Source organism: Arvicola amphibius, chromosome 4 (assembly GCF_903992535.2).
Source record: "Arvicola amphibius chromosome 4, mArvAmp1.2, whole genome shotgun sequence".
Lineage (NCBI taxonomy): Eukaryota > Metazoa > Chordata > Mammalia > Rodentia > Cricetidae > Arvicola > Arvicola amphibius.
Genome location: NC_052050.1, coordinates 19,132,596 through 19,145,769, shown reverse-complemented (window position 1 = coordinate 19,145,769; position 13,174 = coordinate 19,132,596). Strand labels below are relative to the sequence as shown.

The window sequence follows — 13,174 nt, the reverse complement described above, 5'->3', positions numbered from 1 at the left end:
CAATTTCCCACCTGCCTGGAGGGAATTCCTTACGCAGCAACTAGGTATTTAAGGATTTTCCGAAGGTTGAATAAACAGCATTCTGCTGATCTCCTTTAGACTGACCCAGGTCTCTTGTGTGTTCTTTCAATCTCCAGGCCCTTGCCTGGCTTGCGTGAGGTACGGTGGCGTGCAAACTGTACTGAGAGGGTAACACAGATGCAGTTGTTACATGTGTTAATAAAATTAAATTTGGATGGGGGTGGAACCAGCAACTCTTTGACAAGAATTAGCCATGGGGAATATGGAGGACCTGGAAGATGGAAAGATACACAGGAAGGAGTAGGGAGGTATACAGGCTCTTTATTTTAGGCCATCAACCAGCTCCCAAATCATGACACAGACTTATTATTGATTAATGCTTGGCCTTATCTTATGCTTGTCCCACTAGCTCTTATAACTTAACCTGTTTATCTTCATCTACATTTTGCCTCAGGGATTTTTGTCTTTCTTTCTTTCTGTATATTTATTTTCACTGCTTCTGATGTCTGGCTGGCTGGTGACTGCCCAACTTCTGACCCCAGGTGTATCCCTTTTTCTCTCTCATTCAATCTCCTCCTCTCCTTTGCCTAAATTTCTCCTCCTACTCTCCCTGCCAGCCCTGCCTATTCCTCTCCTGCCTAGCTATTGGTCATTCAGCTTTTTATTAGACCAATCAGGTGCCTTAGGCAGGCAAGGTGAAACAAATGCAACCCATCTTTACATCATTAAAAAAGGCAGCAGAAACAAATGGAGCAGATCCTTATGTCATTAACAAAGGCAGCCGAAACAAACGTAACACATCTTTGCTCTGTTAAAATAATATTTCACAAAGGAGAGGAACTTAAGAGATTCTTGGGCCTTTTTGGTTGGGGAAAGAAGGAGAGATGCTCCTTTGCTGGGTCTCAGGCCAAAAAGGAAGGCCAAATGGTTGCTTCTTGGCTTTTCTGATCTAGCAGGTTTTCACCTCGATATCTGACGCCTCAGTATTTATTGGTAAATAGAACAATTTAGATAAAAACACCACCTCTGCTTTTTCAGTCCTGGCTGCCATCTGTCACTATCACTTCTGTGTTGTCTCAACGTTCTCTTCTCCTTGCTCTTTCAGTCTGCCAGCCCCTGAGGAATCAGCTTCCTGTACTTATAACCCCTCTACTGAGACACACAATATACTCTCTGCTTTCCTGACCTGACCCCATCTTAAACACAAGATTATCCTCATGGTAGAATGGATACACATGCCATAAACACACACTGAAATAACATATAAGAAAAACGAGTCTTCTAAAAAGAAAGAAGGAAGGAAAGAAAGAAGAAAGAAAGAAAGGAAAAAAAGAAAGAAAAAAAAAAGAAAGAAAAAAAAAAAGAAAGAAAGAAAGAAAGAAAGAAAGAAAGAAAGAAAGAAAGAAAGAAAGAGAGAAAAAAGAAAGGGCCGGGCAGTGGTGGTGCACGCCTTTAATCCCAGCACTTGGGTGGGAGAGGCAGGTGGGCCTCCATGAGTTCAAGGCCAGCATGGTCTACAAGAGCTAGTTCCAGGACAGGCTCAAAAGCTACAGAGAAACCCCGTCTTGAAAAACTTTAAAAAAAAAAAGGAAATAAAAGTAAGAAGAAAGAAAGAAAGAAAGAAAGAAAGAAAGAAAGAAAGAAAGAAAAATGAGTCTCCCAACTAATCACTGACTCGGTGTAGTAACATGCCTTTAACCCCAGCTCGCAGGAGGCAGAGGCAGGCGGGGCCACATAGTGAGGAGGAAGAAGAGGAGAAAGATGGGGAGGAGGGGAGGAAGTAGTCCCATCTTCATTCAGACCTTGCTTCAGCCCTATAAAGTTTCAACACTGAGAATGTTATAGTGTTTTACTGTTGCACACATAGGTGATAAAAGCATAATAAAAAGGAAGGAAACAGTTATCATAACTCAGGATAGGATAAAGAACAAACAGGTCCAAACAATACGGAGCTGGGAGGTAGCTCAGTGGTAGAGTACTCTCCTAGATGTGCTAGGCCCTGAGTTTAAATCACACCACAAGGAAAAACACCTTACCAGACATCTTCATTTATCAAGATGTGCGAGTACATAAAGGCAGACATAGACCAATGGGGCAAAACAGAGACCTTAGCTATAAGCTCTTGGATATATGGCCAAATCATTTTGTTTTTTTTTGTTTTGTTTTGTTTTGTTTTTTGTTTTTGGTTTTTCGAGACAGGGTTTCTCTGTGGCTTTGGAGCCTGTCCTGGAACTAGCTCTTGTAGACCAGGCTGGTCTCGAACTCACAGAGATCCGCCTGCCTCTGCCTCCCGAGTGCTGGGATTAAAGGCGTGCGCCACCACCGCCCGGCGCCAAATCATTTTGTGTGTTCATGACAAGACCAGTCAATAGGGGGAAAAGACAGTACCTGACACTACTTCCAAAATTCACTTAAAGTGGAGGGCATGGTGGTGCACACCTTTAATTACAGCACTCAGGAGGCAGAGGTGGTTGGAGAAATTTGGTCTACAAATGAACTTCTGGGACAGTCAGAGCTATATAGTGAGACACTGTCTCAAAACAAAAACAAAACCCAAGACAATAAAAACAAAACACAAAAACATACAAAGGCAATGATTTCTAGGATTTGACACCAAAGACGCAGCCAACCAGAAAAAAAGAAAAAGAAAAAAAAAGCGCCAGGTTGGACTTCATGGAAATTTGTTTTTGTTTTTGTATTAAATAACAGTATCTATAATTTTAAAAGACAGCCTACAGAATGGAAAAAATGGCGCAAATGAGATCTGATAAGGCATTGCTTTCCATAATGTATAGAGAAGTCTTGTGAAAAAAAAAAAAAAAAAGATAAGTCTTGTGCTCCATGTTAAACGGAGCAAACCAATTGATCAGGAGCTAGTTTATTAGGAACGAAGCCGGCGATCAGGAAGATGAAGAACAGCATGGAAGACAACGGTAGCAGAGAAGCCAGAGACTTTCAGTCCGGCCCAATTTAAAAGCTAACCATTTTTGACCAGGCCCGCCGGAGGGCTGCAGCAAAGTAGGCAGCCAAAGGGTTAACCCTTAAATCTAGTGGTCATTGGAGTGGCTGCTACTGAGAACCTCCACGGAGTCCAGGGCACCTAACTACCAGTAATCCCAAATCCCTGTCCTGAGTGGTTCCAGGTTCTGGACTCAGAAGGTTTCCCTGGGTTCCCATCCTCCACCCGCGGAGAGACTGGCTTGCTGGCTACCGCAAACGAACACAACACCCCCACCCCGCTTTAGTATCTGGGTTATAACCTTAAGGCCACATACAGTCTCTGAAAGTGACCCAGGTCTGGCTGAGATGCCTGGGCTGACTGGGTGGGGGGCAGGGCGGAAAAGGGTGCAGGCGGTGAGGGTCTCCATTCTTCAGGCTACGATGGGAGATCAGAAATAGACACCACAGACTGCAGGTTAGAAACAAGGGGGAAAAAAGCGTCAAAACTGAGACGCCAGGCGAGGATCCCCAGCCTTGAGTGTGGGGGTTGGAGAATAGGGTCCTTCCCTACACAATCACTGTCTCTCCGGGGGACCCCCTCCGCTCCTTCAGGGACCTCAGTCCTTCCCCTCCCCCGCAAATCCTGCGCCCTTTGCGGATTGGTCCAGGGCTGCTGGGGGGCGGGGCCCTATGGCCCTGACGTCACCGACTGGAGGGGTGAGCGGGCGACTGGGGGAGGGGGTGACGAGCCCCGGCTCAGCACCTCGGAGAGCTCCCTCCCCGGCCTTGTTTTGCTCCGGAATTGCTGCCGGGGGAGGGAGCAAAGGGGCCGGGCACTAGGCGTCGAGGCTGAGGGATGGCCGTGAAGAGGCCGAAGGGCCCCGGGGGGCAGAGGGCCCAGCCGTGATCCTGCGAGGGGGCCGGGGCTCCGGGTGGGGTGGGGGGCAGCGGGCGGCGGCAGCAGTGGCCTCATATCTGAATGGAAGCGAGCTTTGTCCAGACCACCATGGCTCTGGGGCTGCCCTCCAAGAAAGCATCTTCCCGCAACGTGATCGTGGAGCGCAGGAACCTGATCACCGTGTGCAGGTGGGCGCCGCTGGCGGTCCGGGTGAGGTGGTTAGAGAAAGGGTTTGGGGAGGGCTGAGAAATCTAAGGGTTGAACATGCCCACGGGGATGCTCAACGACCGCTGAAAAAAGGCAGGACAGCCAGATTTAGAAGGAATGCGCTTGCTATCCTTCCCAGGCCCGGAGCCTGGAGGAGCTGGAAAGCCCGTCCTTATTCCTCTTGACTAAGCCAGGCCTATGCCCGGCCTGTGGTTTTGGGGGGGGATGAAGAGAGTTTAATTGGCACTGCAGCTTCCTGTGAGAACCAGGAAGTGACATTGTGTGTGAGAGGAGGAGGGGGAGGATGGCTGGCTCTCTTCCTGGCAGTGGGGGTAGGGTGGGCAGAGGGGACTCAATGGGGTTGGGGGTGGATGTCCTCCAAGTCCCCTCTTGCCACCCCTGTCATCTTGGCCTCTTGGGGTGGAGCTTTCCGAAGAGACTTTCCTAAGCTCAACCCTTCATGAAGCAAGGATGGTGTTTCTGAGCAGTTGCAGCCTGTGGCAGGTTCAGCTGGGCACACAGCAAAGCCCCTGAATCCATCAGTGAAGGTCGAGGCACGACCCTGCTGTAGGAAGCATCCAGGGCCTCGCTGCAGAAGCCTGGGCCCCTGATTGCCAGTGGAGACTGGGAGCCCAGATCCCCACATCTCTGAGGGTGGGGCTGTTGCAGGGCTGGGAAATTCTCAGCTTTCTTGGACACCAGGAAGTAACCCTTCCCACTTCAGCCCTGCAGTGACTCACCCTCCTTGCCCTGCTCTGAGGTCAGAAAGCTGCCAGCTGTGCAGACTCTCTCCCAAGCCCCCACCTGTCCTTGCCTCTTCCTCTGGGATCTCCATGCCAGCTGCCTTCCCCACCTGCAGCCTCCACGCCCGCCATGGCCACCAAATGCTTGGATTATATTTGCTCCTGGGTGCAGGGTTGACTGTCCTTCCTTGCCAGTTCCAACTGCCTGCACATAAGCCTCAGCATAAGTCCTCTGCCCACCCGATGCCCAGTCTCCCAGCAACCAGAGTTCCTTTGGGTACCAGGGCACCTGCCTAGCCATGTTGCCTCTGTCTCAGAACTTCCCCCTTCCCAGTGTCTCGAAAGTCCTGTGTGATTGATGGTGGCTGGGCTGTGTGGACAGAAGGAATATATCGGTGACCTAGCCCAGGGCACAGACACTGTCTCTGCCCTCCTTCCCCAATCCTGTCAGTGTGGTGTCAGGAGATTTCTGCCCTTGGATCCACATGGGCTTAGGATCAAGCTTTTGCTTCAGTCCTTATCTGTGCAACCTTGTGGAGGTTTTCTAACCACTCTGAACCTTTGGTGCTTTGTCTTAGATCTTAGATTTGTACATCTTAGATGTAAAAGCTGTACCACAGAATGGGTCATATTGTGCCAGTTCCTGGCATGCAGAAACAGTTATCTCAATGACACTCTTCTTGTCCCTCCTGGCTCTTGGCCATCTAGGTGCATATTTTTCTTGCCTGCCAGAATAGCTGGGGCTCTGAGTGTGTTTGGTGGTGGTGGGGTAGGTGGGAGGGAAACACTTGGCCTAAGATGGAGAAACAGAGGTTCTGGTGACTTGGAGGCACCTCTGAGTGGGGAACAAGGGTTAGGGACACAACAAATTCTCCAAAACCCCAGGGACCCCGCTGCCTCATCACTGTCACGTGGGTCTCCTCCAGCAGCTCCCTATAGGAGCTCCCTATAGCAGGCTGCAGGGCTCCCCTGAGCCCTGGCCTCCCTGTCTCCATGGTAACCCTCAGCTGCTATGCTCCTTCTAACCAGGCCCACACCATGGGGTTCCTAGAGGCTCTGACCAGCTTTCCGCTCCCCCAAGGACAGATGGCAGATGGCTGCCATGCTGACCAAGCCCCAGGCCTCTACTGAAGTCTGACCCAGATGACCACAAATTGATGGTGCGCATAACAAGGCCCAGATAATGGCCTCCTGGCGGGGCCAGTCTTGACTCCTCACCTGGCCTGTGCCCAGAAATCCATACACTCTCACCTTCTCCCATCCTTGCCTGGGATCTGAACCAATGTTGAAGGAGGCAAGTGCTGGTATTTCCGTTAGCACCCAAGGAAAAGGCTTTGCAGCCAGCAGCCTGCTTCCCTCTAACTAGTCCAGCACTCACCTGTCTGGTTTCTACCCCTGGGGAAGCCCAAAGGAAGGTGGTGGGGAGAGGCCCTGTGGGTTGTGCTTGAGAGTCTTCCTGGCCAGTGTTCCAGTGAGGCTTCTGAAGCCTCACTACTTGCTTGTATGTTTGATTTTATTTATTTGTTTTTATTTATTTATTATTTATTTTTAGGCAGCATCTCTCTGTGTAGTTCTGGCTGTCCTGGAACTCACTATGTAAACCAGGCTAACCTGGAACTCACAGAGATGCTCCTGTCTCTGCCTGCTGAGTACTGGGACCAAAGGCATGTGCCACCACTCCTGGCTAATACTCTTTAAAAAGATGACACTTATGTGTTTGTTTACTTATTTTGTATGTGTGTGTGCCACCGTGTGAGTGTGGAGGTCAGAGGACAACGGATGGGGTTAGGGGCTCTCCTTCCACCACGGTGGTCCTGGGGTTGAACTCGGGTCGCTGGGCTTAATGGCATGCGCCTTTATCCACTGGACTAGCTTACTGGCCAATTCTCAGTGATTATAACAGCCGCTAGGAAGTCGTAAGACAGAGTAGAATGAGTCAAGGATGGAGAACAGGGCAAACACTTGCCTCCTCCCAAATTACATGACTCTGATCAGTCCATCCCTGGAGCCTTTAGCCCCTGTGCCTATAACATGCAGAAGGTGGTCATGAGAGGATCTGCCTCCAGGACAGTGACAAGGGCAGGTGGGTTGACACTTATGACATACAGTTCTGGACACATTGATCGGCGTGGTGAACGTGGGTAGAATAAGAGGACAGAGTCAAGTACCCCACTATGCCCAGACCCCTGCTCCTGCTGTCTCCAGAAACAGCAGCAGTGAGATGCTAGGAGCTGCACGTCCTCTGCTTGTCCCACTCACCACAAAGATGGCAAGAGGAGACTACAGAGGGAGGATGGCGGAGGATGCAGGAGGCTTGTGCAAGGCTGGGGAACATGGTGGGGGCGGCTTGACTCTAACCCCTTGGCCTCGATTGCCTTCTTCGGCCTTCTCCCTGAGAAACCAGGGTCTGGGCCCCCACATCCCTTCCAGGGACCTACTGCCAGAGCTCCCTCCCACCTGATGTATGTCAGACCCATACCCTGCCTTCTCCCCCATGCCCCAAGCTCTACACTGCCTAGCTCTGGGCAGCTGGTGTGTGGGTGGGCTAGCGGAGAAGGGGGAGGAGGGATGTCCCGGAGCAGAGTATCCACCTGGCTGTGCATGCATGCCTACGTTCCATGTGCATAGCTCATATGCTCTGGCACAGGTGACCCCCAGCCCCGTTGGGATGGGAGCTCGTTCCAACAATGCTGAAGAGTGTCTGGGGGTACGGGTGCAAACTGCCTTCTGACTCCCGGTTGACTCTCAGTCCACATGTACAGAAAATGCCATGCTGACGGGTGATGGGGACAAAGGGTCTGTGGATGCTCTCTGAGCTCTTGCTGTCTCGTTTTTCTACATATCGTTTCATTCTCCCTCATACCTAATCCCTGAAGCTCCCTTTCTCTGGCTGTCTCTTCTGCACCCACTCTGCCAGTCGGTGTCCTTCCTGTCCTCTTCCCTGCACCTGTCACCCTCTTAACCCACCTGGTTGGGAATCTCCTGGGGTCACTCTGGGTTCATCGGCCCCCACATCAATCCCTGCCCTTTGTGACCCCTTCTCTGCCTATTCCTTCCTCTCCGACCCCCGCCCTCTACCACCCTGTCTGACCCTCCTCCCGCTCCCCTCCCCTCCCCCCAGGTTCTCTGTGAAAACCTTGCTGGAGAAGTACACAGCAGAACCCATTGATGATTCATCTGAGGAGTTTGTTAATTTTGCAGCCATTTTGGAGCAGATCCTCAGTCACCGGTTTAAAGGTAGGCCGTCATCATCCACCCCTGCCAACCGCAGCCTGTGGCTCTAGCCACCACCCTGCTCTGATTGATACCCTCTATGGGTTCCTAAACCCCATCCCTGGTCCAGGGCCTGATTCTGGGCTATACATAGAAACAAAAGCACAGTCCCAGGTGACTGGGGAGAGGGTCATCTGCCCACAGCTTCATCACTGGGCATGCAGCTCTCTCTGCCAGCAAGCCTGCTGCTTACGGTGGGGGAGGCTGTACATGGATGTGTGGTGGCTCATGCTTATACATGTGAGGGCTTTATGACATGAACCCTTTCCAAACTCCCTGGTCCTGAGCCCCCTCCCTGCCCTGGCTCAGCTTGTGCCCCAGCAGGTCCAGTGAGCTGGTTCAGCTCAGATGGGCAACGGGGCTTCTGGGACTACATCCGACTGGCCTGCAGCAAGGTGCCCAACAACTGTGTGAGCAGCATTGAGAACATGGAGAACATCAGCACAGCTCGAGCCAAGGTGAGGGCCGCACGGGTGTCAGCACGCCTGACCCCTGCTTCAGACATAGGGCCCTGTCCTTACCCCTTGCCTACAGCATGGGGAAAAGAGACCAGACCTGATGTTGGATACATTGTTCCCTCTGGGATAACTAAAGGTGAGCATGTTTTCTAGGGCCGGGCATGGATCCGGGTGGCTCTGATGGAGAAGCGTATGTCAGAATACATCACCACAGCTCTTCGGGACAACCGAACCACCAGGTCAGACCTCTCAGCATGCACATTCATTGCCTAAGTCCTAGGTCCCCACATAACCGTCAATACCTGGACTACAAGTTCCAGCATGCACCAGTAGTTGGCTTCTCCCAGAGGTCTTGGTAACGGGACTGCAGAAACCTCAGTCACATACCATTTTACTTGGCTTTGTGCCATGACCTACAACATGCAGCCCTACCAGCTCTGCAAACAAAGGCAGTCACACTATTCTTCCAAGAACAGAGTTTCAATGTGTGGAGCTTCAGTGCTTGGCCTGGGGGTTTGCCAAGAAGGCGGGTCCGGAGGGTCAGAGATCACAAGGCAGAACGTGCCATTATGGGGTGGGAAACTATTGAGGCTGGGGGAGGGGTCCTCCAACCTCGTTTTTATTTTTACTATGTTCTATCCCCAGTTTACTATGTTTCAGAGTTGTTTTTTGAGGATCTACTGTATGTATGACGAACACTAAGGACTAAGACATGCTCCCTGATTTGAAGCATTGGGGTGACCCAGTGCTTGACAGAGGCTGCTTAGTTTCGAGAACAGAAGAGTGTCTCTTGTCAGGGCACATGTAACAGGTGTGGGGGTGGGGTCAGGTGCAAGTTCCAGTGAGGGGAAACAATGACCACCGCTGGTGAGCCAGGAGCCTTCTTCCTCCAGAGAAGTCCCGGGCACGGGGCCCCTTGGGAGTTTCTGGTTTCCTCTCCCTGCAGACGGTTCTATGACTCCGGAGCCATCATGCTGCGGGAAGAAGCCACTGTCCTTACGGGGATGCTGATTGGGCTCAGCGCCATCGACTTCAGGTGGGGTGTGCATGGCGGTAGCGAAGGGGACTTTCTCCCCCACAACTGTCCAACGCCCCTCATTCCCTCCCCCCACCCCTGTGGCTCTTCTGCCCCAGCTTCTGTCTAAAGGGCGAAGTTCTGGACGGGAAGACACCGGTGGTCATCGATTACACGCCCTACTTAAAGTTCACCCAGAGGTGAGCAGCCCCGTTATTGCGGTGGGTGAGGAGATGGGCACCAGAAGGGCGCCAAGTGTCACCTGGTGTCACTGCCCAAGGGGCGGAGTTGGGGTACTAGTGGGGCGAGGCGGGGTGGAGCTGGCCCCACCCACTGCTCCCGCTCCTAAGCTACGACTACCTGACGGATGAGGAGGAGCGACACAGTGCGGAGAGCAGCACTAGTGAGGACAACTCGCCTGAGCACCCCTACCTGCCTCTGGTCACCGACGAGGACAGCTGGTACAGCAAGTGGCACAAGATGGAACAGAAGTTTCGCATTGTCTATGCACAGAAGGTTGAGCAGGGCGAGGGGCAGGGATCTGGGCGTGGTGCGGGCAAGGTCCAGGCTGGAACCCCAGCTGGGACCCCTTTAGAAGTCCGGGCTGAGCTGGCTCCCCACAGGGATACCTGGAGGAGCTGGTGCGTCTGCGCGAGTCGCAGCTGAAGGACCTAGAGGCAGAGAACCGGCGGCTGCAGCTGCAGCTGGAGGAAGCTGCAGCTCAGAATCAGCGTGAGAAGCGGGAACTGGAAGGAGTGATCCTGGAGCTGCAGGAGCAGCTGTGAGCCCACCTCCTGCCCTGCCCTGATCTCTGTGACCCCCAAAATGACTCCAAGGATGGCATCACTTTCCTGACACCAACATTCAATTCGCCATTAGCCCACTCATCCCATCACCTCTCCCCCAAGATCCTGTGGTGGCCAAATATTACCCCAAAATTAAGATCTCGCAGCCTCTATCACCCTCCAGCTGGAGACACCAGGCTCTGGTGGAGGGACCACATTACTCAGAGGACCTGGCCTTCAGCTTTATTGTACCTCCCCCACTGTTCAGGCCTCTGGTCCGCATCACCCGGGGATCCCACAACCTAGACCATTCTTGCCTAAACAAATCCCAGCTAGCTAACACAAATCCCACCCTCTTCACTTTTCTCATTCCAACTGACTCCTAAACACTTCATCACTCCAACTCCAAACACAGCGCACTAATCCCAGCCCCCTCTGCCCCCAGGCTAGCTCATCCTCTTCCAGGACCCAACACTGCCTTCCTGGCCTCTTTTAGAAGCAGCCCCATTAAGTAGCAGGCCTCAGACTTGTGCTCCTGCCTCCACCTCCTAGCGCTGGAACACCAGATGTGTGCCATGCCTGAGCAGCACACAGCCTGTTTTGCTACTCAGGATTCCTTTCTAAGCTCTAGCCCCCAACTTTGCTGAGTCTTGCTTCCCTCTCCCAGCCAGGCCTGATCTCCCTCCCCCTCCTAGGACAGGTCTGATCCCCCTCCCAGCCAGGCCTGATCCCCCTCCCCCTCCCAGGACAGGTCTGATCCCCGGTGACCATGCCCCCCTGGCCCAGGGTTCCAAGGAGTTCACTACACCTCTGGTCAACCAGTGGCCCTCCCTGAGCACACTCAATAGGCCTGAGGGTGCCAGCAACTCCAAGCTCTATCGGAGGTAAGCCCCAACCCAATTGCCGCCCCCAAACCCCACTCCCAGGAAACAGGGCTTGGAGCTATGGGCTACAGCCCGCATGCTTTTCTGTTCTGCTATAGACACAGCTTCATGAGCACCGAGCCGCTGTCTGCAGAGGCCAGCCTGAGCTCAGACTCCCAGCGCCTGGGAGAGGGCAAGCGGGATGAGGAACCCTGGGGCCCCATTGGTGAGCGCAACCCCCATCCGCGCGCACACACACCCCGTGGCACTCAGTATACTTCAGAAACTTGCTGGGGGTCCGCAGTGAGGCCATGGCTGAACCCCTTCTCTCATCCCTTCCTGTGCTCACAGCACCAATGAAGAGCCTGGCTTGGGGTTCCAGAGAGAACCAAGGGCAAGCTGAAGTTGCACCCCCTCTACCTGTGAGCTTGGTCAACCTTACCTCGCTGACCTAGATCCCCATCTCTAAAATAGGGACATTGGTAAAAAGACTCTAGTGTCCGCATATGCAGAGGGCTCAAGGACATTTTAGTAATACAGCCTTCACAGGGCACACACTCCAGGGACTCCTCACCCTAGCCTTCTCGCACATGCACACTGTTAACTGCTTACCTGACCTATGTTTCCCCCTTTTCTTTGGCTGCCAGGAAGCTCAGAACCAAATTAGTGGCTCCCTCCGAGTGAAGGCCCAGGACTTCAACGCATGCATTTTGTGTTGACCTCACCCCTGGCTCCACCTTGGTTTCTCCCTTCCTAGCTTTCCCCATGCCTGGACTTCCTTTCTTCTTTTTTTTAATATATAGATATATAACTACACTGTATCAGATAACTGGATTTTGAGACATGGCAGGCTTTGGACATGTAACCCACCACACTGTGTTTGTGACTGTGTGTGTGTGTGTCTCCCCAACCAGACTGTGAGCTCCGTGAGGGCAGGGATCATGTCTTGTCCATTCTCTGTATTCCCAGAGTGTGAAACAGAGCATATGCTCACTGTGTGCTTAATAAATGGACAAAGAGGCTGAAGCTCAGGGGGAGACAGAGACATCACTGATGATTACGACACAGTGCCCATGCCCATGCAAGGCATGTTCAATCAGGGCTTAATTAAAAGTGGTAGAAGAGGCCAAGAGTCTCCTGGGGTGACCTGAGGATTGTCCTATTACTGCTCATCCATGAAACCTCCTGCCCCACATACACACAGCCTGGTTGGCCCAGCCTCACCCGCCCTCTCTCCTCAGGGAAGGACCCCACGCCCTCCATGCTGGGCCTCTGCGGCTCCCTGGCCTCCATCCCCAGCTGCAAGTCCCTGGCGAGCTTCAAATCCAACGAATGTCTGGTGAGCGACAGCCCCGAGGGCAGCCCGGCACTTAGCCCGAGCTGAGGAGCAGCATGGGCAATGCCAGCCCCACCTGCCAGGGACCATGGACAACTGCCACCATGACCCCCCAACCCAGGCAAACCTTCAAGAATGCTGCCCACCTAGCTGAGGGTCTCTAGGGAAAGACAACCAAACCTCTTTCTTGCTTCTGCTTCCAGCCAAAGAGGCAGGAGCTGCACTGGGAAGTGGTGGGGCCAGGAGGGAGGGGCACCCAGGGCACAGGAAGCCAGGCCCCTGGGGAAGCCGGTGGTCCTGAAGCCTTCCTGGCTCCCTTTGCTCATCTTCCACACCTGCCTCAGGAGCAGGTGGCCCAGCCCTGGCATTCCTGCTGCCCTGCCTCTGGTCTGTCCCTGTGTACCCTCTGAAGTCACCCTTCCTTGGTACCTATGTGGGGCAAGAATAGCAAATAAAAACCAGAGGACTGAGGTGGCTTCATCTCTGGGGAGTGGTGTAGAGCTCCATTAACAGGGTCTCTTAAGGCAATGGTGTCAGACCAGTGTGTGCCCTGTAGGAACACGTGGGGCCATAACTCAGGGCTTCTGTAGATCTGGAGTGCATTCTGGGTTTGACCCCCCCAATATTTTCTCAAG

The 13,174-nt window shown here is 52.9% G+C and overlaps 1 protein-coding gene across 5 annotated transcripts; it reads left to right on the top strand.

Annotated features, from left to right (window-relative positions):
* Positions 1 to 3,917: 3,917 nt before the first annotated feature.
* Rundc3a (RUN domain containing 3A) lies at positions 3,918 to 12,949 on the top strand. 5 transcript variants are annotated; one of them, XM_038327790.1, is made up of 11 exons: positions 3,918 to 4,047; positions 7,931 to 8,046; positions 8,392 to 8,540; positions 8,694 to 8,779; positions 9,487 to 9,576; positions 9,675 to 9,755; positions 9,906 to 10,071; positions 10,179 to 10,336; positions 11,087 to 11,224; positions 11,323 to 11,429; positions 12,445 to 12,949. In XM_038327790.1, the coding sequence occupies exons 1-11, from the start codon at positions 3,941 to 3,943 to the stop codon at positions 12,585 to 12,587; spliced, it is 1,341 nt and encodes a 446-aa protein (XP_038183718.1). In that variant the 5' UTR covers positions 3,918 to 3,940; the 3' UTR covers positions 12,588 to 12,949. The 5 variants fall into 5 exon arrangements, with proteins under 5 accessions (XP_038183718.1, XP_038183722.1, XP_038183721.1 ...); XM_038327794.1 differs by lacking the exon at positions 12,445 to 12,949 and adding an exon at positions 11,851 to 11,870 and having other exon boundaries at positions 8,407 to 8,540; XM_038327793.1 differs by lacking the exon at positions 12,445 to 12,949 and adding an exon at positions 11,851 to 11,870 and having other exon boundaries at positions 8,404 to 8,540.
* Positions 12,950 to 13,174: the final 225 nt, after the last annotated feature.